The sequence below is a fragment of the Maniola hyperantus genome, chromosome 1 (assembly GCF_902806685.2).
Source record: "Maniola hyperantus chromosome 1, iAphHyp1.2, whole genome shotgun sequence".
Classification (NCBI taxonomy): domain Eukaryota; kingdom Metazoa; phylum Arthropoda; class Insecta; order Lepidoptera; family Nymphalidae; genus Maniola; species Maniola hyperantus.
The window spans coordinates 12,630,637-12,654,570 of record NC_048536.1 but is presented as its reverse complement, the minus strand read 5'-3'; the positions used below and the strand labels follow the sequence as shown (position 1 = coordinate 12,654,570).

At 35.7% G+C, this 23,934-nt stretch overlaps 1 protein-coding gene across 1 annotated transcript in view; it reads left to right on the top strand.

Moving 5' to 3' along the window:
• The first annotated feature begins 237 nt into the window (after positions 1-237).
• LOC117984021 (T-box transcription factor TBX20-like) overlaps positions 238-23,934 on the top strand; it is a 114,294-nt gene continuing 90,597 nt past the window's right edge. Inside the window, exons 1-3 of the mRNA XM_034970673.2 lie at positions 238-642; positions 4,956-5,111; positions 8,524-8,689. Of these exons, the coding sequence (XP_034826564.1) occupies positions 504-642; positions 4,956-5,111; positions 8,524-8,689 (461 nt within the window). The 5' untranslated portion in view covers positions 238-503. The remainder of the gene's footprint in view (positions 643-4,955; positions 5,112-8,523; positions 8,690-23,934) is intronic.

The following is a 23,934-nucleotide window of genomic DNA, read 5'->3' as shown; positions in this document are numbered from 1 at the left end:
AAAATAGGAAATACTGTAGTATGAAGTTTTATTTCTCAAAGTTACCGTTAGAGGCGCTGATTGTATATGAAAGGCCAAAATTGAGCTTTAAATTAAACATGTTTAGATCTACTTTACTTTGACACTATAGTATTTCAATATTCGAAATGTATCAACGTTGTAGGGTACGGTGGATGGGGAGGCTCCGCCCCGCAGGGCCCTGCCCCCCGCCGCCAAGAGCACGCGCGCTCAGTCCGCGCTCAACCGTCGTGCTGTACCGCTTTTACTTACCGTTACCGTGTACCGTCGCGTTCAATCGACGTGCTGCTTACGCTTACCACCTGAGCGTACCCGTATACCGTCGCGACCAAAAAGAAACCCCTAATAAAGAAAATGAGCTAACAAATTTTTTTTCGTGATATCTTCTCAACTTTTATTGTTAGCTGTAGGAAATTATGAATGAACGATGTGTCGGACGGAATGATATGTTAGTGTTGGAATTGGGACTGGGGAACTGAGTGTTGATGGATGTGGAGGGGTGGGGCTCCAGGATGGTGGCGGAGGAGAGCAAGACCCGGGCCACGGACTTCTCCATCGCGGCGATCATGGCCCGCAGCGCGGAGCAGAGGCGCAGCCCCGTCGCGAGCTCTCCGCCGTGCCTCGGTAAGATAGGCCTAACCGGAAAACTCTGTGGCTTTCATTGGTGGTAGCTATATGAACACGAGATGACTGATATCATCCGGATTATCCCCACCTACTTAATGTAGATCGTGCTTGTCAGATAGTTCTAAATAAGATAAGTAGGTAGGTACTCGGAGTTATGAACACAGTCGTAGTATAGGCCTAACCGGAAAACTCTCTGGCTTTCATTGGTGGTAGCTATATGAACACGAGATGACTGAAATCATCCGGATTATCCCCACCTACCTAGGTAGATCGTGCTTGTCAGATAGTTCAGAATAAAATACTCGGTGTTATGAACATAGTCGTAGTAGGTATAGGCCTAACCGGAAAACTTTGTGGCTTTCATTTGCAGTAGATAGATATTATAGACACGAGAAAAATAAAATGACTAGTTACCTGAAATCATATCCGGATTATCAAATTGAAAATTATTGCAATTTAATTGTACCTACTTAATTATACCGTTTTAATCGTAATTACGAACTTTGGACTAAATTTTGGTCCAGTTTTAGGCCGTTTTGCTTGGAAAAGTTCAAGTTTGTATTCAGTAGATAATCGAATCGAAATTATGAACTGACAAAATTTCAGTACTTACAGCTTTTGACCGTTTTACTTGGGAATTAGTTCAGATTTGTACCTATTCAGTGGTATAAAAAAAGTATTTTGATCAGAAGCGTAGGTAATTTAATTACACTGGTTTGTTCACCAGGTCCCCATGTTGTGGTAGGTAGATATAGTAGACACGAGAATAAAACGTCTACCTCCGAATCAGTGACGTACCTATAATGTACCTACCTACTTCGAACGTTACTCCGAATCACCGAATCATCTTTATCCACAGACCAATAACCTAAGTGGTTTGTGTCTTTATCTTATGAAGAGCGAGGTACTAACCAAGGAGTTGTGAATTGTGATAGTCATAGTTAGGCCTATAACTGGAAAACTTTTCAGTTCAAACTCGAGGACAATTTTAGGTAGGTACCTACCTACCTGGGTAAATAGTGAGTAGGTACATGTACCTTTGTACAATCACAAATCATTTTAAAATCAAAGAAAGCTAGGATTGAGAACTTCTTCTATTAAAGATATTAAAGAAAGGTAGCCATAAAAAAGCTTGAAAGCAATTTTTATAAAACGTACAGGTAGGTACGTAAGATAGGTACGTTGGTAGATAGGTCTATCTACCAACCTAATAATGCAGGCTTTTTCGAGAAAATTAATCGAATCATTCTTAATTTGAATGCTATTTATTACCTATTTACATTTAAATGCCTATTTTTTGCTCAAGCATTATGTGGACCCTATAAGATGTCTTTTAATATTTTACACCATAAGAATAGGCAGGTAGATACCTACCTACCTACCTACCTTAATAAAAGCTCTTTAGTAATTTTTGATAATAGTGAATTTGCCACTGAAACAAATCAAACAAAATTGGTGCCCGTCGGAAAGTTTCAACTTGCAATGGCAAAAGAACTTTTTTAACTGATAGTAGGTACTAGGTACCTACCTACTACTTAAAACCTGTCAAAACCTAATAGAGAAAGTAAAGTAATTGAATAAAATATGTAGAAGGTTAGTGGTTACATTACTGTTTGTGGATTTTTAGGGTTCCGTACCTCAAAAGGAAAAAAAGGAGACCTCATAAGACCATTTCCTTGTCTGGCTGTCTGTCCGTCTGTCCGTTGTGTCTGTCAAGAAAACCTATAAGGTAGGTAGGTACTTCCCGTTGACCAAGAATCATGAAATTTGGCAGGTAGGCAGGTCTTATAGCACAAGTAAAGGAAAAAATCCGTAGGTAAACTGGCGAGTGAAGTTGCGGGTAAAGCTACTTATAATTTAATAAAACTATGTAAACAAATTAAGAATTTCTACTAAATACTAACTTACAATGTGCGCTCGAACAGTAATAACATTTATATATAAATAAAGTCATTGTGTTTTTGTTCTACTTATGATTTGTAGAATAAGATATCAGATAATAAATTATATGCAAATTCAATTCCGTTGCCAACTTAATTTGACTCAACTGAACCATAAACTTGATAGAAAAATCTCGTTCATTCTTTAGTTCAACATTTTCACAAGGCAATTATAAAATTGAGACTATGTATCTAACAAACACCTAGGTACTTATAGCTTACTGTGAATAATTAACATGCGCAAACACATTGAATAATATTTGTGGACCCGGTGAACAAAATGGTGTGTAGTAATTAGTAATCACACTTCTGATTATAGCACTTTTTTTCATCTGAACTTTTTTGGCCCACTGAATACAAATCTGTACTCATTTTCAAGCACAGCGACGGCCTCAAGCTGTGGTAAAATTGAGCAAAGTCTGTGATTTCGATCACTGAATACAAAAACTCATTTTCAAGCAAAATGGCCTAAACCTTACTAAAATTGAATCCATAGTTCGTGATTTCTATCCCTGAATACAAAAAAACCATCGATACAAAGACTCATTATTAAGCAAAACGGCCTAAAACTGTGCAAAAATTGAGTCCAAATTTCGTGATTTCGATCACTGATCATACAAATTTGCAATCATTTTCAAGCAAAATGGCCTAAAACTGCAAAAATGGAGTCCAAATTTCGTGATTTCGATCTCTGATCATACAAATTTGCACTCATTTTCAAGCAAAATGGCTTAAAACTGTGCAAAAATTTAGTCCAGCGTTCGTGATTTCGATTAAAACGAAACGGTACAATTAAGCACAGTAAAGTTTAATCAGATTTTATTTTATTTTTGGTTGCTCTTGCTCTTGTATAAAATTTAATTTCGTGTTAATTAATAGATAAGAAGGTTATGACGTAGGAACTTTACCCTTAGCTAACAGGTCTGTACAACGGCATCCTAGAGCGAGTGGTGTGAATATGATTTTACTCGTAGTTGCCTATTAAATAATTCTACACGAAGTTTGTAAAAAAGAAACGGAGTAGAGTCTGGTATACTTGAGTAGATTTTGTGGTTAGTTTACCTACCTTTGTCTGAAAGCTATAAAACTAAGGGCCGACGTTGGACCGAACACTAATTGGAGTGTGCATGGTCGAAGGCGACGCGGGCGCAGGGTCGTGTTGCCGTTCGTTATTCCCGATTAATTGCGCGGAACCGAACGCGGTCGACACCGCCCGCCTGGTGGGACACGCTATTTACAAACGAAATAAACAATTTATTTGAATTCCAAGTTAAGGTGCAATTCCAATTTGATTGTCTTGAAACCTAAACAAGTCGTACCTACTTAAGTAATTAAAACAAAATTAAAAACACGACTTGCCCTACCCAAAAAACAAACTAAGTACCTACCCAGCTACCTAATATTTATTTATTTTTGTATGTTGAACAATAACAAAAAAAACTAAAAAGTGTAAAATTCACATTTGAAAATGGCGTCATGGCGTCATGCTACCGCCATTTTTTATCTTAATTTTAATTAGGTCTATAGGTAACAACCGCGACCTTCCTTACAGTGCGACAAGGCTCTCTTGGTCCTTGAATGACATTGACAGGGGGGCGCTGTTGGAGAACAAAGGCTTAGAATATTCAAACAAGAACAAAGGGGATTTTCGCCTCGCGCCAAGATAGCCTTGTCGCATTGTAGAAGTTTTCTTTGGATAACAATGCGATAAGTTCCCAAATCCGGGCATACCTACAACTACCTACCTACTAAGTGAGGACGAGATTTCTACCTATTCATAGGTTTATTTATTTTATTTATATTTTTCACCTACCTACCAAAATTGTAGTTACAAAGTATTAATAAATTAAGTTACAGTAATCATCAGATGTAAGTGGATATAACCACGCACGGATAAAATGAAAAGCTCAAATTCGGACCTCCAAAATTGGTCACCAATCTTGTTACTGATTTGGGTCAACGTTGCTCAACGAACGTAAACTATTGATAGATATGCATTTTCACAACTAGGCCAAACGACCTTCATATCAAAGGTATTATTCCATATTTGATCACATTCCAAACATTCATAGTAGGTACCTACCTATCGCGACAGGTCAAGAGTGCGATCGGGGTATGAGCGGGGGGACCCCTGTCTGCCGCGCTATCCAGCATCAGGTTAGCGCCGGGGTTGTGCGTGTGTACAGGGCGTCCCCACCCCGATTGCCATCACGACCTGTTGCGAATTATACGTATTTTTGCATCGTCATCATCCACCGGTCCACTACTGAGCCGTCTCCTCTCAGAGTGAGAAGGGTTTTTTAAGAATTAAAATTATTTTTGCTTATCCATTTTATTGTAGGTAGGTACTGACAGTGGTTCTTGTAACAGGTCCATCATCAAGGCAGAGTTCCCCAGCGTCGCTCAGTTCACCGGCGTCCAGTTGTCGCTCTCCCATTCCTGACGAGGATGTGGAGGTGGACGTGGAGCAGTGCTCGGATGGGGAGCGCGATGCGTCTGCTGCTCCTTCGCCCTCTCCTTCGTCAGGTAATACCATGTGAATATATTTTATAAGAGTTATAGTTAGTAACCTTGTGTAACCCTCTAACTGCAAGTGAAAATCCCTTTAAATTTTCCCTTCCCTTCCCCCGAAAATCAGTCGGTAAATATTCCCTCATTTCCAAGCGAAACGCATACCAATTTTCATGGTTGTAACTTAAAACAATATTTCATACTTTCTAAACTCTATTCAACCGGGCAGGGTTGAATTTTCAAAAATCTTTCCTTAGCGGATATCTACGCCATATTAATAGCTCTCTGAATCCCTTATCACACGGGCAATGAAGTATAATCCGCGACAGGTCGAGATGGCAATCGGGAATTGAGGCGGGGGAATGCGGACGCCCCCACACACTCGCACGTCACCCGCACTCGCCCGCACCGGGTTAGCGCGGGGGCTGTACGGGTATGCGAGGTTTTACGAATGATACAAACCACAAACAATCAAAAAGTAGCTATTGTCCGTACAAAATGACTTCTCATGTCATGTCACAAATACGGTTCACCTTTAAAATCAGGACTAAAATCGTCTTTTGAAATGAAATTTGAGTTAAAATGGTGGGTGAGAAGTAATTTTTTACGCATTATACTATGCATGTCAGACACGCGAAATGCGATGTATCTTTAGACGCGTTGGGCGATTTTGGGTTGAGTAAATTCAAGGTTGCGTCACCGACATGCTAATGTTAATAGTGCTCAGAATGCCGATAAATGTAAATTTATTTTTTAATTTACAAATTATGAATTGTTAACTTTTACAATTTAAGTAGGTGTTTCATTTATTGGTTTGTAAAACCGAATCAAAATTTTTTATCTTTAAAAAGTTTTCTAAATTCTCTACAGTCTCCTTCAGGTTTTAAGCAGAGCAAGCTAGCGTGTCAAATAATAAAATTTCTAGAGGTGTTCACCGTATTTTCTCGTGCGATTTATGTTTTTTAATATTTATGCGTAATATTTAGGGTACCATAGTTAACTATCCTCAGGAATCTCTTATCCATATTAATGGCATGTAAAACTTTGAGGCTATAAAAGTTTATCTCCTAATTACAATCTAAATACGGTAATAAGAGCCAGCCTTCCGTTATTAAAAAAAATCGGTCAAATGCGAGTCCGACTCGCGCACCAAGGGTTCCGTATCTTGGAAGGTACCTACTGGTAGGTAGGTATATGCAGTGGCGTGCAGCTCATAGATGTATAAATGCACTGCTTACCCCCAGTGTAAGAAATCAATGCTTATTTTTTCATTATAACCTGCCGTAAAATAAGTTCATACCTAAATGCATACCCTGGCTTGAACTCCTGTGCACGCCACTGGGTATATGTATGAAATCAACAGCAAAATATAAGTTTGTTTCGTAATAAATCAACATGTGAATTGAAAGCTTCTGATTTTACTCTTGTACTAAAAGACCAGCCTTCGTGTCAAAGTTTGTGGACGCTTTGTAGGTCATCCGGAAGTAGGTACCTTCAGTAAGTTTAGATGATCAGTCAGTATAGATTGAAAATACGTTTTCCGGTTCAGCTATTTCATTAAAAATTTCAATAACTGTTTATGAGAATAAGGGCCTCGACACATAGACAAGCAAAGTAATCCTTTAAAGGTTCCGTTTTTCCATTATAAGGTACGGAACTCTAACAATGGGCTCCATTTATAATAATTTAAAACATATAAAGTGCTTAGTGCACACAGATAATTACACTTTTGACACACAATACCTTCGAAACGCACTCATTGTGACGCAAAAAGTAAATTGAACTAGTGATTACAGCATTATTGTTATAATAAACAAGAATTTCTCATACAACAGGTCGGTTCACACCGCGTTCTTCTGTGATTGAATGCGTACCTATAGAAAATGCTAGTCGGAGAGACGACTGCAGATTTTCCTTTGAAGTTTGAACCTACGCATATAGACTTTTTGATCTATACTTACTCTATCAACCAAAATAAGTATAGCGCTCTCTCTGTAACGTGACTCTACAAATATTTATGGCTGCGTTCAAAGTACAGGCAAATGGGCCTCAAATTTGAAGTCGCACTGTAATCTATTGTATTTACAGTGTTACAGTTTTTCTACGATTGTATAGTTTCGAAATCAATTAGGTAAGTACGCCTATTTTGAAGTATTCATAGAGATTTTGCAGCCATCTCTTGCACTACACGATACTGTCACATAAATATGCATTAGCCAGTTTTCCGCTTGTTCAATGAGTGCCTACATTGTTTGGTTTCTTCAGTTTGATTATTGGCATGATGGAGTGAGTTATGCGTTTAAACCAAGTCGGAAATATGTATTTGATCGGTACCGCATAAATACGGCAGTCGGTTACCGAATTACTATGAGTGCCTATGTTGTTTGATTTCTTCAGTTTAATTATTGACATGATGGAATTATTTATGCGTTTAAATCAAGTCGAAAATATTTTAATAGATACTTTTCACAGCCGTCTCTTTTACTACATCATAATATCGTCACATAAAATATAAGGCAGGTTGCCGCTGGTTCAATGGATGCCTACATTGTTTGGTTTCTTCAGTATAATTATTGACTTGATTGAGTGAGTTATTAATATAAATCAAAGTCAGAAATACGATAGATGTCTTTATGTCTGTCACAGGAAGGAAAATGAATCATAATACAATAATAGGTTTGAATGTAAGTTTTCTTATAGGCTCTACTTGTCTTGACGATTATATAATTTGTGTTTTACTACTCCATTTAATATAACTAACCTAACTATGCCGCTGTATATTTATCATGACATACTAGGTAGCATTCCATATTAATACCTACTAAAGTGTGTCTGTCTGTCGGTCTGTCTGTCTATAATCTGCACCGCTACCGTTCCAAATTGACAAAATTTGATATATGTAGGTACATATGTATATTGTAGATAGCTTGCATCCCGGAGACAAAAATATGTACTTATATATAGGCTACTTTTATTCCTGAAATCGGAGTATCCATCTATCTATAGCTGTATATATTTGTCATCATCATCATGAGCAACGCATAGGCTCAATACAGAGCACAGGTCTCCTCCCACAGTGAGAAAGGTTTTAGCCATATAGCCTACCACGCTGGTCAAGTGCGGATTGGTCGACTTCACACACCCTTGAGAACATTATGGAGAACTCTCAGGCATGCAGGTTTCCTCACGATGCTTTCCTTCATTGTTAAAGCAAGTGATAGGTATTTAATTACTTAAAACGCACATAACTCCGAAAAGTTAGAGGTGCGTCTAACCATTAGGCTATCACCGCAATATATATAATGTACAATGTACATATTACACTATTGCAAGTTGAAAAATAATTTCTCTGGAAGATGTAAATAATAACATAATATTATGTTAATATGGTTAATACACCAGTATTAATGTGGTGAAATGTCCACAGAATTAGGCGAGAGAGACACGCCCTCCCCTGCCCGACCTCTGCCACCTCCTGCGACCTCTTGTAATTGTGAGGAACTATTATCGGTCGACTGCCAGCTCGAGACCAAGGAACTATGGGATAAGTTCCATGATTTGGGAACAGAGATGATCATCACTAAGACCGGAAGGTAAGTGCTATGTGGAATTTTTAAATAGGTACCTAGCTGGTTTTAGAACCCTGAGTTTACTTTATCTAACGTACTACACGAAAATTATATATTTTGTATGGAGGCTTTCTGTTGTGTTTCTTGTTTAATTAAACTCTTTATAATATTTAAGTAATTTATTTTAGATTTTCTTATTACATTTATAAACTTATTCAAGACATAACGTGACACCAAAAGACCCCGAGCCAAGAGCAAAACAGAAACCTTATCTATGAATGTCATAGACAACATCTTACTTTTACTACATCTTTCCCTTTTAAAATGTATACAAAACAAATTGAATGCAAGTAGAAATACATACATACATACCTATGTACTACATAAAAACTTATCATGCTATTAATATTTTCTTAAAAAAGAAGAATTTCTACGATAAATTGCATCATTTAAATCTTTTACAAAGTATGACCTAGGAGTGGAATGTTTACCGACTATTTGTCCCTGAACCCATACCTTCCCCTTCTTTAACATACAATTATCATTGATTTCAAAATCACCTTTTTCTTTACAATTTCTGTTATAATAATTAGCATAAGTTACTTGTCTTTTTAATAAATTTTCTGTTACATTTGGTACAATTTGTGGTTTTAACAACTCATTACAAATAGGTAATTTAGTCCTAGTTCTTCGATTCATTAATAACTGAGAGGGTGAAGCATCTAATACAGGGAGGGGCGTGTTTCTATACTCTAACAATGCCTCTGATATGTCTTTTTTATCATCATAACATTTTTTAAGCATATTCTTTGCAGTCTGCACACTCTTTTCAGCTAAACCATTTGATTTAGGATATAATGGACTACTAGTTATTATTTCAAAATTCCATTCTTTTGAAAACTGTATCATTTCTTGTGATGAAAAAGGCATATTATCCGCTATCAAAATTTTTGGGATACCATGAGTTATAAATATATTTTTTAATGTTTGAATTACAGTATATGATTTATTGTTAATCTGACATATTTCTATCCACTTAGAATAGTAATCCGCCAAAATTAAATATGTTTTATTTCTTAGTTCACACAGATCAACACCTACTTTATTAAAAGGAAGGTTTGGTATCTCATGGCAAATCATTGGCTCTTTTTGTTCATTACTCATATACCTAAGACATATTTTACAGCTTTTTATGTAATTTTCTAAGTCTGCATTAATTCCATACCAATAAAATAATTCTCTAGCTCGAGATTTTGTTTTATTTATTCCTAAATGTGATTCATGAATTAATTTCATTGTTTGGAGTTTTAGTTCAGATGGTATAATTAATCTATTATTGAAAAAGATCAAATCATCTTCTATGAACAGACCAGACCTTATATTATAGTAAAATTGTAATTCTTTTGATAAGTGCTGTTTATTTGGCCACCCATCGACAATGAATCTTTTTAAATTAACTAAATTATTATCATTATTAGTGCAAACTTTGTACTTATTCAACAATGCAGTAGGAATTTCTAAGTATTTGGATACACTGTGAACAACTTCATTTATAAAGTAGTCATGTTTATCATTTAAATTTTTATTATAAGAGCGTGACAAAAGATCAGCGATATACATGAACTTTCCAGGTAAATATTTTAAAGTAATATCATATTTACATAATTTTAATTTTATTCTTTGTAACCTACTAGACATCACTTTTGAAATATTTTTATCCATTATTGAAACAAGGGGCTTATGATCTGTATGTATTTCAATTTTTTGCCCATAAACATAGTGATGGAATCTCATAACTGAAAAGTAAATAGCGAGAAATTCTTTTTCAATCTGACTATATCTCTTTTCAGTTTCGGTTAAGCTACGTGAAGAGAAAGCTATTGGTTTATTATTCTGCATTAAGCAACAGCCTAGCCCATCTTTACTAGCATCACATTGTATAATTATTGGTAGCTTAGGATCAAATGTAGATAGTATGGGAGCGTTACATATTAACTGTTTCAATTTACCTAATGCCTGACTATGTATATGAGACCAGTGCCACAAATTATTCTTTTTTAAAAGTTCTCTTAAAGGAGAAGTTATTTCTGACATATTAGGAATGAATTTATGCAAAAAATTGGCCATGCCCAATATACGCTGTAATTCAATTTTATTTTTAGGCTCTTTTATCGATTGAATTGTATCAATTAATTCTGGATCTGGTCGCATACCATTTTGAGAGAAAATATATCCTAGATATTTTATTTCTAAACATTTTAACTGTATTTTATTAGGATTAAACTTCAAATTAAACTGTTTAGCTCTTTCTAGAACTTCACATAAAGTTTCATCATGGGTTTGTTCATCTTTAGCACAAATCAAAATGTCATCAAAGTACACTATCACATTATTAATTCCTCCAAAGACTTTTTCACTTATTTTTTGAAATATTTCAGGAGCACAACTTAGGCCTTGAGGTAATCTTAAATATCGGTAGCATCCAAAGGGTGAGCTGAAAGTACATAACTTACTTGAGCTCTCAGAGAGTTTTAGCTGAAAAAATCCATCTTTTAAATCCATTACTGTATAATATTTCATACCTGTTAACTTAGGTGCAATTTCTTCAATTGTTGGGATCTGAACGTAGCTTCTTTCGATGACTTTATTGAGATCTTGAGGATCAATACATATCCGAAGCGACGAGTCAGGTTTTTCTACTACGACCATGTTGCTAACCCAGCCAGAAGGTTCATTTTCTTCTATTATTATATTATTTTGCACCATTGATGTTAATTGTTGCTTTACTTTATCATTTATGGCTAGAGGTATCCTTCTGGGTGGTCTGGCAACTGGAGTTGAATCGGGCTTTATATTTATGTTTACTTCGGGTTCATAACATCCGAGGCCTGTAAAGACTTCACTATATTTATTTAATATCTTGGAGTGAATTAAATTACAACGCCGAATGAGTCCAAGCTCCTCACATGCCTCTCTTCCTAGAATCGGCATGGTATTCATGTCAACAATAACAAAATTTAAATTTTTAGATATATTATTTACTTGAGCAAGCAAGGTTGCTTGACCCAGGGGCTTGTACTTAGCTCCTCCATATGCTTCTAAGACAATGAGCGTGTTCTTGAGGTTACTTTTATTTTTAAGAGATTTCCATGTGTTGTTTGAAATTATATTGACATCCGAACCAGTGTCTAATTTCATTAGTAAACTTGTGTCGTTAATTTTTATATTTTGAGTCCAGTCTAAGGATGTTGAACTATTCACTGTGAGAACTGCTATTTTATTGACTTTTTTAAATTTGCATCCAATACTGAAATGATTTGGCCGCTTGCAATTATGACAGATTTGATTATAAGCCGGGCACTTTCGGGCGGGATGTTTTAACCCACATTTTTTACAGTCATATTGAAATTCAAGGTTATTACCCATTGATATATTATGTTGCTGTTGATTATTATAATTAGATTTAGTTTCAGTTTCATTTTGTTTTCTTATATTATTCCTAGGCTCACTTGATGATTGATTATTATTGTTGGTTCCGTTTTTATCTGTCTTTGAAATCTGCAAAACATTTTCAAAGTTTTCCTCGTTGTTATTTAAAGTTTTTAGGTGTTGCTGACTTAATTCATAAGATTTGCATATCTGTATAGTTTTATCAAAGTTTAAATCCTCAGTTTGTAATAATTTTTCTTGTAGTTTTCTAATATTTATACCTTGTACAATACGATCACGCAACATTTCATCAACGTTTTCATATTCACATGTTTTTGCTAAATGTGTGATGTTTGTAAGGTATTGATCAAAGGTTTCATCAGTTTGTCGATTGCGAGAATTGAAAATGTACCTTTCTACTACAACATTACGTTTAGGTTCAAAATAGTTTTTAAATGCGTGAATCAAATCATCAAATGTACATTTCTCCGGTAATTTGAATGTTTCGGCCAATTCAATGGCGTCTTCGCCGGCTACGTTTAGCAATATTGCTTTTTTGATTTCATCAGACTTTTTCGAGTATCCTGATGCAGTAAAATATATCTTAAATTCCCGATAAAACTTCTTCCAATTATTAGCTACGTTACCTGAATAGTCTATTCGTAGTCTTTCAGGGATTCTTACAAAATTTTCCAAGTCAGCCATGTTATCGCGTGCACGTACCTAAAAACTTTTCAGTTTTAAATATCGTTTCCGGCAAAAAACATTATGAATCCAGTTTTTTCGGCTGCGCCATGTTGTGTTTCTTGTTTAATTAAACTCTTTATAATATTTAAGTAATTTATTTTAGATTTTCTTATTACATTTATAAACTTATTCAAGACATAACGTGACACCAAAAGACCCCGAGCCAAGAGCAAAACAGAAACCTTATCTATGAATGTCATAGACAACATCTTACTTTTACTACACTTTCGGCAAAGCGTCATAGTTAAACACATCCATTCTAAGTGACATATTTAGAAGAGCTGCAAAATCCTGAACTTTAGCTGTTGACAATAAGCTTCGATGATTAGTACCCTTAAGCTTTTACGGAAATTAAAAATGTTGATCTAATTTGTTGTTATAAGAATCATTATCATCGTCGTCAACCGACAGGCATCTATTGCTGGATATAGGTCTCTTGCTTGTAGGGACTTCCATAAGCCATGGCGTTCCGCCGCCTGAATCCAGCGGCTTCATGGGACTCGTTTGATGTCTTTGAGCTGCTCAGCTTCGCAACCCGTTAAGCTAAGAAGAACGATATTTGAAAATTTGGAATTTTGAACTTTTACCACTGTTTAAAACTTATTAGATCAAAACTAATTAGGTAGGTATAACTTAAAGTTCAAAAATGTTGATAGAGACGCAATCTCTTAAGGATGAAAAATTTACTTCATCAGCGCAAAGTGATCTTTCACTTCGCGAAAAGCCATCAGCGTATGAGTTCACTCCATAATCACCCCAACAAAGGGTTCCGGAATTCATCAGATAAAGTGGCCAATTTTGGAATAATTACTCCGCGAACCCGGTCGTCCTTCAACCCTTTAACGAGATAAATTAAAAGTACATTTTTATCCTAACCGTCGTAATGCCGGGCTATAAATTCAGAAAGCCCCAAAGACAAGCGCAATGGGGGGAGGGGAAGATGTTTTTATAGTCACACCGAGAGGTTTATCTAAATAATTGCGTAGTCGGTGGCGGCGAGCGGAAAATTGGCATTGTGTAAGCTCGGGGGCCGAAGCCCGCGTTGCATTTTGACGTGAACAAGTCTCTTTAGGACGGGGGTACATGGCATAATTGACTTTTGATAAAAAGGTCTTCGGTGCCACGTTGCGTGTCGCGACGTTCTCATAAAATGTTATCTCTTTTGTATTTTTAAGGAGACAATTTAGTGCTATCCTTTTCCGATTGGAGTAGGTATTATGAAAGGGATAGCAATACATACAGCAATACAAGACCTGTCAATTTACTCTATTTTAGAGATCAGTCACTTTATAATAAGACCCTCTACGAAATGGACAGACGACATCAAACGAGTCGCAAGGAGTCGCTGGATTCAGGCGGCGCAAGACCGTGGTGTGTGGAAGTCCCTATAAGAGACCTATGTCCAGCAGTGGATGTCTATCGGTTGATAATGATGATGTTGATATTATTTAGGAAATTGGCCTACTTACGCAACGTTTCGCAAGATTACAAATATTGTTTGACCATTCTAGCTTTAAATGTAAACAAGCAATTTCAATATTATGAGGATTCTAAGGTTAGGAAGCATTTTACCATTTCCGAAATAAACTAAGAACGTTGTCAACTTAAGGTTTCAAAAATGACCATATTGATTACCAAATGAGACATTATTACAAATTTCATTCTACTAGACCTTAGCTTTATATTAGTAATCTTTTTTGAATGTAGGTAGGTACGCTTTATTTTATTTTCCTGTAAAGTCCAAGCTCGATGTGCGTGGTCCAGAGCAGAACAAATACATCCAATGCCTGTAAGCTGCGTATTAGTCTCGTGTCATATGCTGCCCCTCGCAACAAGTGCAGTTAGGCTGAATCACAGCAGCCAGTGGCCCGGAGAGGATTCAATCTCGAGGGTAATGTCTCTATTGAGCTCATTGCGTGTATTGCGACTGACTAATTTTGATACAATGAGTTTATATTTTGTAGAGCCAAACTTTGATAGGTGGATATAGTGAAGTCTTTTGAGGCAATAGGACTAGGCACTCGTATGTTATTTATTACCCGGCTGCACCAGAAACTACAGCAGAAGGAACGTGATGATAAAAATGATAAATAATAACACTCATAACAATCGTCTGCTGCAGTTGCTCAAGAATTGCTTGTAAAGGACACCATTTTGGAAGAAATTAACCAATAACATGCAAAGTTAAAGAAATCCTCACATCTCAAGACTATGCAGTCGTTAGTATTAGTAGCTAAACAAGGAATAAATCAACCCGTCCAATCAAAATGGGATATCAGGGACAAATTTTATCAGGGAGGGTGGCGGAGCGTGTTTTTAAATTGCTTTACAATGCTTTGTCTATTAATTTTAGGATGTTTTAGATATAAAACAGTTACGGTGGTTTAAATTTAGTTTTTTTGTTACTATGAGTAAGTAATACCAAGTCTGAGAAAAAATATTGCTCAGAACTTTCTTAGCGGATGCCTAGGACATAATAGCTATCAGCTATATAATTTCAGCCCGATCCAGTAGGTCCAATAGTTTGAGCTGTGCGTTGATAGATCAGCCTGTCATTCAGTCTGTCACCTCTTCCTTTTATACCTATATTTAGATTTAGTACTACACTTCCTACGAAATACGAAGGTATATCGTTCAAATTGACTTTTTAAATGTTACAAGAGCAAAAGTGATGCAAAACTTGTTAATTTTATAGCTAGTGAAGTATTATTGAGCTCATTTTATGGCAGAATAATATGAATACGTAAACTGGTCCTTATCTTCGGTCTCTTCGGACATCCCGTAATACGCTTTAACTTTTTATTGCGCACAATTCTGTTCTCTACATTTTAGGGTTGCACTAAACGACTCTCGAAAATGTCTCACTGAATATTGTGAAGTAAAATATTTGAAAAAAAATATCCGATTCTTAAGTGTTTTCTGCCGTTTGTTTCAAGATTAGTTTCGATTCAATATCGGAAGCCATCTTTATAAATGCTTGTAAAGATTTACTTAAAACAAAATGGAATCTTATTCTGTAGTTACCAATGAATTTACATAAGTGCATTTTACAATATAGTACGCGACGAGTTGAAATGGCAATCGGGGAGGGATTCCCCGCACATCCATACAGCCCCCGCGCTAATCCAGTGCGAGCGAGCGCGGGTGGAGTCCCCCCGCTTCATATCCCGATTACCATTTCGACCTGTCGCGGAATATAGGTACATGTATGTGTGTTTTATATAAATCAGAGTGCATATTTACAAAAAATGAATTTTATTCTTCTTTCTCTGTACTACTTACCTACTGGGCCGGCTTTTACACAAATTTTTTAATTAATTTTTAATTTTTGCACTAGGATGTCTATGTGGGCAAGGTTCGAGTTGTGGCCGAAATTAATTAATCAATCCAATATTTAATCTTTAGGTCGATTTCGTAAAACCTGCATCAATCATTATTATTATTACAATCTCAATATTGTTCTGATTGGCTGAGTTTGTGCGATTATTGTTGCAACAATGCATTGTAGCCAATAGTGAGCGACATTAACCAATCAGAGGTGATTGCGATCGTGACATTGTAGCTGTCATTCTCCCGCAATCGCGCAGCTGTTAAGGTGACGTAGGACGCTCGACCGAAATTGGCAGCGCACGTGGGTAACATGTTTGCTTTTCACTTGACATTGTATGAGAAAGTTGAGAGGCACGATGATTTTCACCGAAATCAAGCGCGCGAAAAGGGTTTAGGAAAAGTATTTTAAAGAAAAAACTACTGAGTTTATGTTTGCAAAGTATAGTTATTTCAACTAATGAATAAATAAACTATGTCTAATGTTAAATTTCTTTAGAATTTTCATACCCCTAATCTTATTTATGAAATTATGTGTGAAAATAGGAATAATTCGAGGCTCGTAACTTTAAAATCAATATTTTTTCAATGTTTTATCAATCAATATCAATAAACCTAGATAATTACGAGATGAATCGATATAATACTTCGTTTAGAGTGTACAATATCAAATATTGTTGTAATTACCCTCCTACGTTTGTATGGAGAAAGCACTGGCCTGAGCCCTCTTAAGTGTCTTTTAACATTTGACAAAACCTTACCAAGTATTTAACAACAAATTACGGACAGATTGATTAGGTATTATTGATTTCGGCTGTAAGATGGTAAAAGACTATCGATGTGACGGTCTATCAACGACGACTCCAGCACGGTACCTCGCGCATAACCACCTTCCTCCAGAAGTCTAGCATATGCCGCCCAAGTTGTCGAGAGCTTCCTGGATTGAAAATGTTATCGATACATTTAGTTTCGTTATCGCCCCCTCACTACCGGTACTCTGGGAAATAAAATGTCAGGTTGACTCGTTTTATTCGTGCTTCATTTTTCGATTCGTCTTGATTTACAAGCTTCTTTACTGCTGACTTTGTTGGGAGTCGGGACCTAACTCGTGACGATTTATGTGTTGGAGCTCGCCGGACAATAAGTGGGGCCCAAAAAGAACCCAAATATTTGGATACTGTCGCAGTGACTGACTTTATGGTAATGATGTTATTTTGATTTTGACAACGTTTAAATGTTACCTCGAATATTTTTGTGTATTGCGGTTTTGTTTTGACGTGTTTTGTCGTCAACTGAGGCAACGTTTAAATCAAATTAGATAATATATTCATACTAAAGGCAGCTTTCCGACGACCCGCGCCGACGGATGCGACGATTAGTGGGAAACGAGTTGAGCTAAAAACTAGAAAAGAGTTGGTTAGCAACGAGAAGCGAGTAAGCAGTTGAGATAGTTTTATTGCTGAGCTATAAGCAAGTGTGCGAGTGCGACATTAATTATTTAAGTCATAGTCATTAATAATAATTAATCCCTACCCAAACTTCGTGAGTGTTTTGACCGCCAAGCGAGCGTCGCTGACAGTTTTTTTTAACCTTTGATAGTCCTTGTCGCTACGACAAACTAGTAGAGAGAGTTCGCGCCGGCAGTGTGTACAGTCAACGATCAACTATTATGGACTAAGAGCCAGCGCGTGTCAGACCTTCGTTATTTAATAATAATGAAAGTTTCTCTGCAAATTGTACCTACCTGGGAGGAACGTTTGTTTGGATCATGGTGGCTTTGGAAGATAACAGGTAATAAAGGTGTAAAATATCTTGCGTCAAAATATAAAGTCTAATTTTTTATATTTTCTTCAGAATAGTAGATAGCAATCACGTCATGCATTGCCAGACACTTAGTATACCTAACGGCAACCTACTGCCAGACACCCTTAAAGTTTAAAAGTTTAAGGGTGTCTGGCAGGGGGTTGCCACGACAAAATGTGAAAATATCAGTTTGATTAATTAATATTACAATTATTTAAGAGATAAATGATGAATGAGTTTTGACTCTTCTTCTCCTCCTCCTCGAAGAGGTCGATTGTAGAATAGGTCAAAATAAAAATAAATGCTCAGATCACTAGACTCGAAGCACCTCGAAATGAGCACAGGTAAAAAACTGGCCAGACAGATGGTAATAGGTAGGGTAGGTTCTAATTGGTCTGAGCTCACAATTCACATTACGTATTTCCTTCCTATAATATTCACTAATTGTGTCATAAAAATGAGATATTTTTTCAGGAGCATTCTCGTATCGATGTCGTGATCCTTGCGTCAACGCTAATTGTCCACGTCCGCAGTTTGAGCGATCGCTCGCGACATTAAGCGTTTTATCGCTTTTTAATACTTGACAATTACCGACCGATGTCGTTGGAAGTATCATGCTAATAAATTCCTGTAAACCTGCTAAACGATCTTCTATAAAATATAACCTTTATTACGTACAACATAACAACCATAATTCAATAAATAGTTGCTGTCATACATGACCTCTATGAGTCACGGATGTATCTTAGCAATACAGATCCTTTAGCATATAAATATAAAATTTTAGTATCAACTCTTAAAATAATGTAGACCTCAGCTGAAGGTGTTCACTTATAGCCGAAATTAATCATAAGTCATCATAAGTAGATACCTAAGTATTAATCTTATATTTTGTAATCTATCGATAAGTTACTTGGCAACTTTGTACTGTATTCGCCAAAAATTGTAACTATATTATGGTCTTTTTCACAGCTTTTTTGACAAATAACAATTTTGATAAGTACCTAATAGAGAGAGAGCCAGAGCGTGTCAGATTTTCGTTATTTGTTTGGATGTTTGTTTAGATCATGGTGGCTTTGGGAGATAACAGGTATTAAAGGTGTAAAGAATCTTACGCCATGATACTGAGTGACTGGCAACGCATGATGTAATTTCTAATACTATTCTGAAGAAAATATAAAAAAAATAGACTTTATTTTTTGACGTAAGATATTTTACACCTTTATCTCCCAAAGCACCATAATACAAACAAATGGGGACAATATGCGGATAAACTTTCAGCTATTATAAAATAACGAAGGCCTGGCACGCGCTAGCTCTTAGTCCATAACTTATTTACCGATTACAGATAGATTGATTATTATGGATTGATTATTTAATTATACCGTTATTATAATTTTTGTGTAGCAAAACAAAAAAAATGCAGGCATAGACGGTAGAGCACGCTTTAGGTGATTGTGTACAAGGAAGTTATGAATAACTAGCTTATACCCGCGACTTCATTCGCGTGGACTACACAAATTTCAAACTCCTATTTTACCTCCTTAGGGGTTGAATTTTCAAAAATCCTGTCTGTACGGACGTCTACGATATATTAACGATCTGAATGCAAAATTTCAGCCCGATCCATTCAGTTGTTTGAGCTGCGCGTTATTGATAATTAGTCAGTCAGTCAGTCATTCGGTCAGATTTTCCTTTTATATAGATAGATTATTTCATATTACTATGTTTACTATCAATGTTATAGCTTGCGATACAGCTTCAATTAGAGGCTGTAACAAAGTAGCATTTAGGTCTCTTACGACCAAGCAATGTGGAAGATTAGGTTTTATGTTCGTATTACTGTTATGGACACTACGAGGCTCTTCCCCATAATGTTTTCTACTTTACATGTTTATTTTTTAATGCTACGTTGCTTAGTTTTATGTTCTTCTGGTTGTTGGAAAAGTAAACCATTTTGTTATAAGTAAATAGGTATACACTATTACACTCAGTAAACGACAAATATTTTTAAATTTTTTATAACATAAAAATAGAGTAATTTCTGCTGGAAAATATTTCTTATGTTAAAAAAATTTAAACTATGTGTCGTTTACGCATTGTGACGTCAGGATTCGCTTCACATATAGCAGTGACGTTAATATAATTAATTATGTTAAAAATAAATAAAAATCATGATTTTTAAATTATTCTCTGTAATAATTAATTCTAGGCTCATGAACTACCACTACACAAAAAAAATCACATCATTTTATGACTATAGTCCAAGACCCTATTCACGAATTTTGCATAACCTATATAAATAAATACAAAAAAAATTAAAAATCTGTCGTAGATAATTGTAGACAACCGTAAATAAATTGAGATTCGACGACTTCCCTGGCGCAGTGGTGAGCGCTATGGTCTTATTAGTAGGTCCCGAGTTCGATTCCTGGCAGGGGTTTGGAATTTTATAATTTCTAAATTTCTGGTCTGGTCTGGTGGGAGGCTTCGGCCGTGTCTAGTTACCACTTTACTGGCAAAGCCGTGCCAAGCGATTTAGCGTTCCGGTACGATGCCGTGTAGAAACCAAAGGGGTATGGGTTTAATTAAAACTGCCATACCCCTTCCAGGTTAGCCCGCTATCATCTTAGACTGCATCATCACTTACCATCAGGTGAGATTGCAATTTGCAGTCAAGGGCTAACTTGTATCTGAATAAAAAAAACCGGCCAAGTGCGAGTCAGGCTCGCGCAATGAGGGTTCCGTACTACAGTCGTATTTTTTCGACATTTTGCACGATAATTCAAAAACTATGATGCATAAAAATAAATAAAAATCTGTTTTAGAATGTACAGGTGAAGACCTTTCATATGATACCCCACTTGATATAGTCACTCACTTCGAAAGTTGAAAATACTAATTATTAGTTCATGATCACAATTTAATTATTTTTGTGTGATCTAACCCTAAATTCACGGTTTTCAGATTTTTCCCCAAATGTCATAATTCATAATTCATAATTCATAATTTTTTATTGCAAAAAATACACGTGTAGTGGTGTTACAATATTTTTTTGGAAACAGTGTATTACCAAGTATGGCGTGCAATGTTATTAAGTAGGTACAATAAATGTCAATAATATATACCTAATTTAAATAAGTCATCAATAATTAGTATTTTAAAGGAGAATATTGAGTACGAAACAAAATAAAATATTGCGATTACAAAATGTCAATCATTAAAATAAATAAAATATTGTGTAAACAGACATCAAAAGTGGAAAAAAGTATGTCAACATGCTATCATTAAAATTATTATTAGTTATAGTACTTAGATTAGTAATTTTTAACAACAAACACTTTATCCGCCAAATAATCATTCTTTGAAATTTAAGAAGTCAATTAACCGAGTAAAAACAAGGAAATAATAACCATTCGTGTAGCTTCCGTTTAAATTTAGGAAGTGTCATTTCTTTCATGGCCGTTGGTAGATTATTGAATATTTGAATCGCCATACAAAATGCATTTTGTCTATACAAAGTTAGTTTGATTCTGGGTACAAGCAGTCTATCTTTATGCCTTGTTACTCTTTGTAGAACCTGGCCATGAGTTTCAAAGTATTCGGGATTCTTTTTGACGAAGATACAGACTTCCTTAATGTAGATACAAGGTAGTGGTAATATCTTAAGTTCTTTGAACATGGGCTTACAGCTGTCCAGAAAGTGAGCGTTACATATAGCACGAATGCATTTTTTTTGGACTTTAAAAATTCTATGTGCATCTACTGAGTTTCCCCAGACAACAATTCCGTAACTGAGTACAGACGACACATATCCATAATACGCGCATAGCACCGCTGTCAGCTATAAGATCTACCTACCTGCCAAATTTCATGATTCTAAGTCAACGGGAAGTATCCTGTAGGTTTCTTGACAGACAGACGGACAGACAGACAGACAACAAAGTGATCCTATAAGGGTTCCGTTTTTCCTTTTGAGGTATGGAACCCTAAAAAAGATGATGATAATGATTGATGAGACGCTACTGAAGTACGGAAAAATATTTATTAAAATCTTAATTACAATTTTAAAATGTTACACATAAGCAGATAAGTATCTAATATTAACTAACTGTTAATATACGAAGGCACAGATAAATAAATTCAAAATATTTAACATTCGCTTATTAAATTTATAGAAGTGAACACATTTCTAAATTATTGTTTTCATTTCCTTTACAATTATTTGATTGAATATTAAATCAAGAAATCCAAATTATACGAGTTATGCGTTAGCACCTGGCCTCCCAGGTCAATTCATTCTTTTGTAGAGCATGGTAGAGCGTTCGTAGGGTTGCCACAAATCACATATTTGGTTATAAATGCATTAATTATTTATCTGGTTTCGAGTTCTTTGCAGACTTTCTTGCTGGCTTTCGGCGGCTGCGGTAGGAAACGTATTCCGAACCAGCCGTGGTAGATTCACTTAACGATTTAAATGAAGTGGAAATTTAGCACAGTGGTAGAAACTTGTTACCGCTAAATAGATTAAATTTTGAAAAAATATTCAGATTACGTCCCTATTATCAAAAGTCCTTATCTCCTTGTATAGATGTTTCAATTTATAGGTGTTTCATTACGAGGTTTCTTAGATAGGTTTTCGAAGAAAACTACCGTTTACAAAATAATGGCCGTCAATATTTTTACTTAGCACCTGCATGACTAAGGAATCTTACATTACGTATGCGCATTTTGACTTCTGGAAGCAATATTTCTTTAAGTACAATTTTTTGAGCTTATATTTGGAGCTTAGATTAAGCACGTGGATGAAAATTTAATATATTAACTTATTGGGTGGCTTTCTCAGAGATAAAAAAATTGACAGCCCTGCTTCAAGGTGTTGATCGTTATAAAAATTATAAAAGGCATTTAACAAACAATATTTAGTGCTACCCGGACAGTTATTGTAGTCAATGATTACTGACGATGGTGAGCGGCAATTATAAGGTTTTTTCTCGATAGAGCCTTTACGTGTCCTTTCAGACGTGCCACAACCACAAGCGGCAAAATGTTGCTGGCCATAAACTCTATGAAACATTGTTTTTAGTTTTTGTTAGAGTTAAGTTACCCCACTGCCAGCTAAATGGTTGCTGCTAGCTAAATCGCGTATTTTTGGATATGCTGGTAGGTATATATTACTTACAACGAAGTTGAAAAGTCAACAAAAACAGCTAAGTAGACTTTACAAGTTATAATTTTAAGTAATAGTCGATTAACTTATAATATGTACTACCTACTAGGAGTCACATAAATTTCATGTAAAATTACTTAGAAGTTATTAGTTGTCATAGTAGGTATATTGTGACTGGTGACTATGGAAGCCTACACTGCGCGTAGCCCGACACGCTCTTGACCTGTTTTTTAGTAATTTGTAGCTGCAACTTGAGATAGCTACAGCAAGACCACACACAACCGCCACTGAACTGTCTAACGACATTTTCGACGGTGTGATGTGGTCCGTCTGAACAAACACTAAACAGGTGCCACGAGGCCGTTTCATAGAATACTCCTTTAGCTGGAGCTGGAAATGTTAATTGTATAATAAACATATCAGCAAATGATAGGTAATTGCTTTTTTAATACAGGAATACGTGTTTCATATAATTACGCGGACGTATTTGATGAAAATTATGATAAATTCATTAATTTGTTGGGAAAATGTTAATATTATGTGGAAAATACCATGTTAACTCTACGGGTTGGTATTAGAATACAATAAGAGGTTGTATAATAATATGTAATAAGAATAACTTAAAAGTTTTTCTAAGAAACATTTGTCACTGTAATTAATTGAATTACAAACATACTTTGGTATTATTTCGTTAGGTTTGTTCTGAAGTGGATATTACTATTGTGTTTCATTTCACTGTAATTTCTTACGGAAATCAAAAAGGTCTCACAGGATTTTTTAAAACCTAAATCCA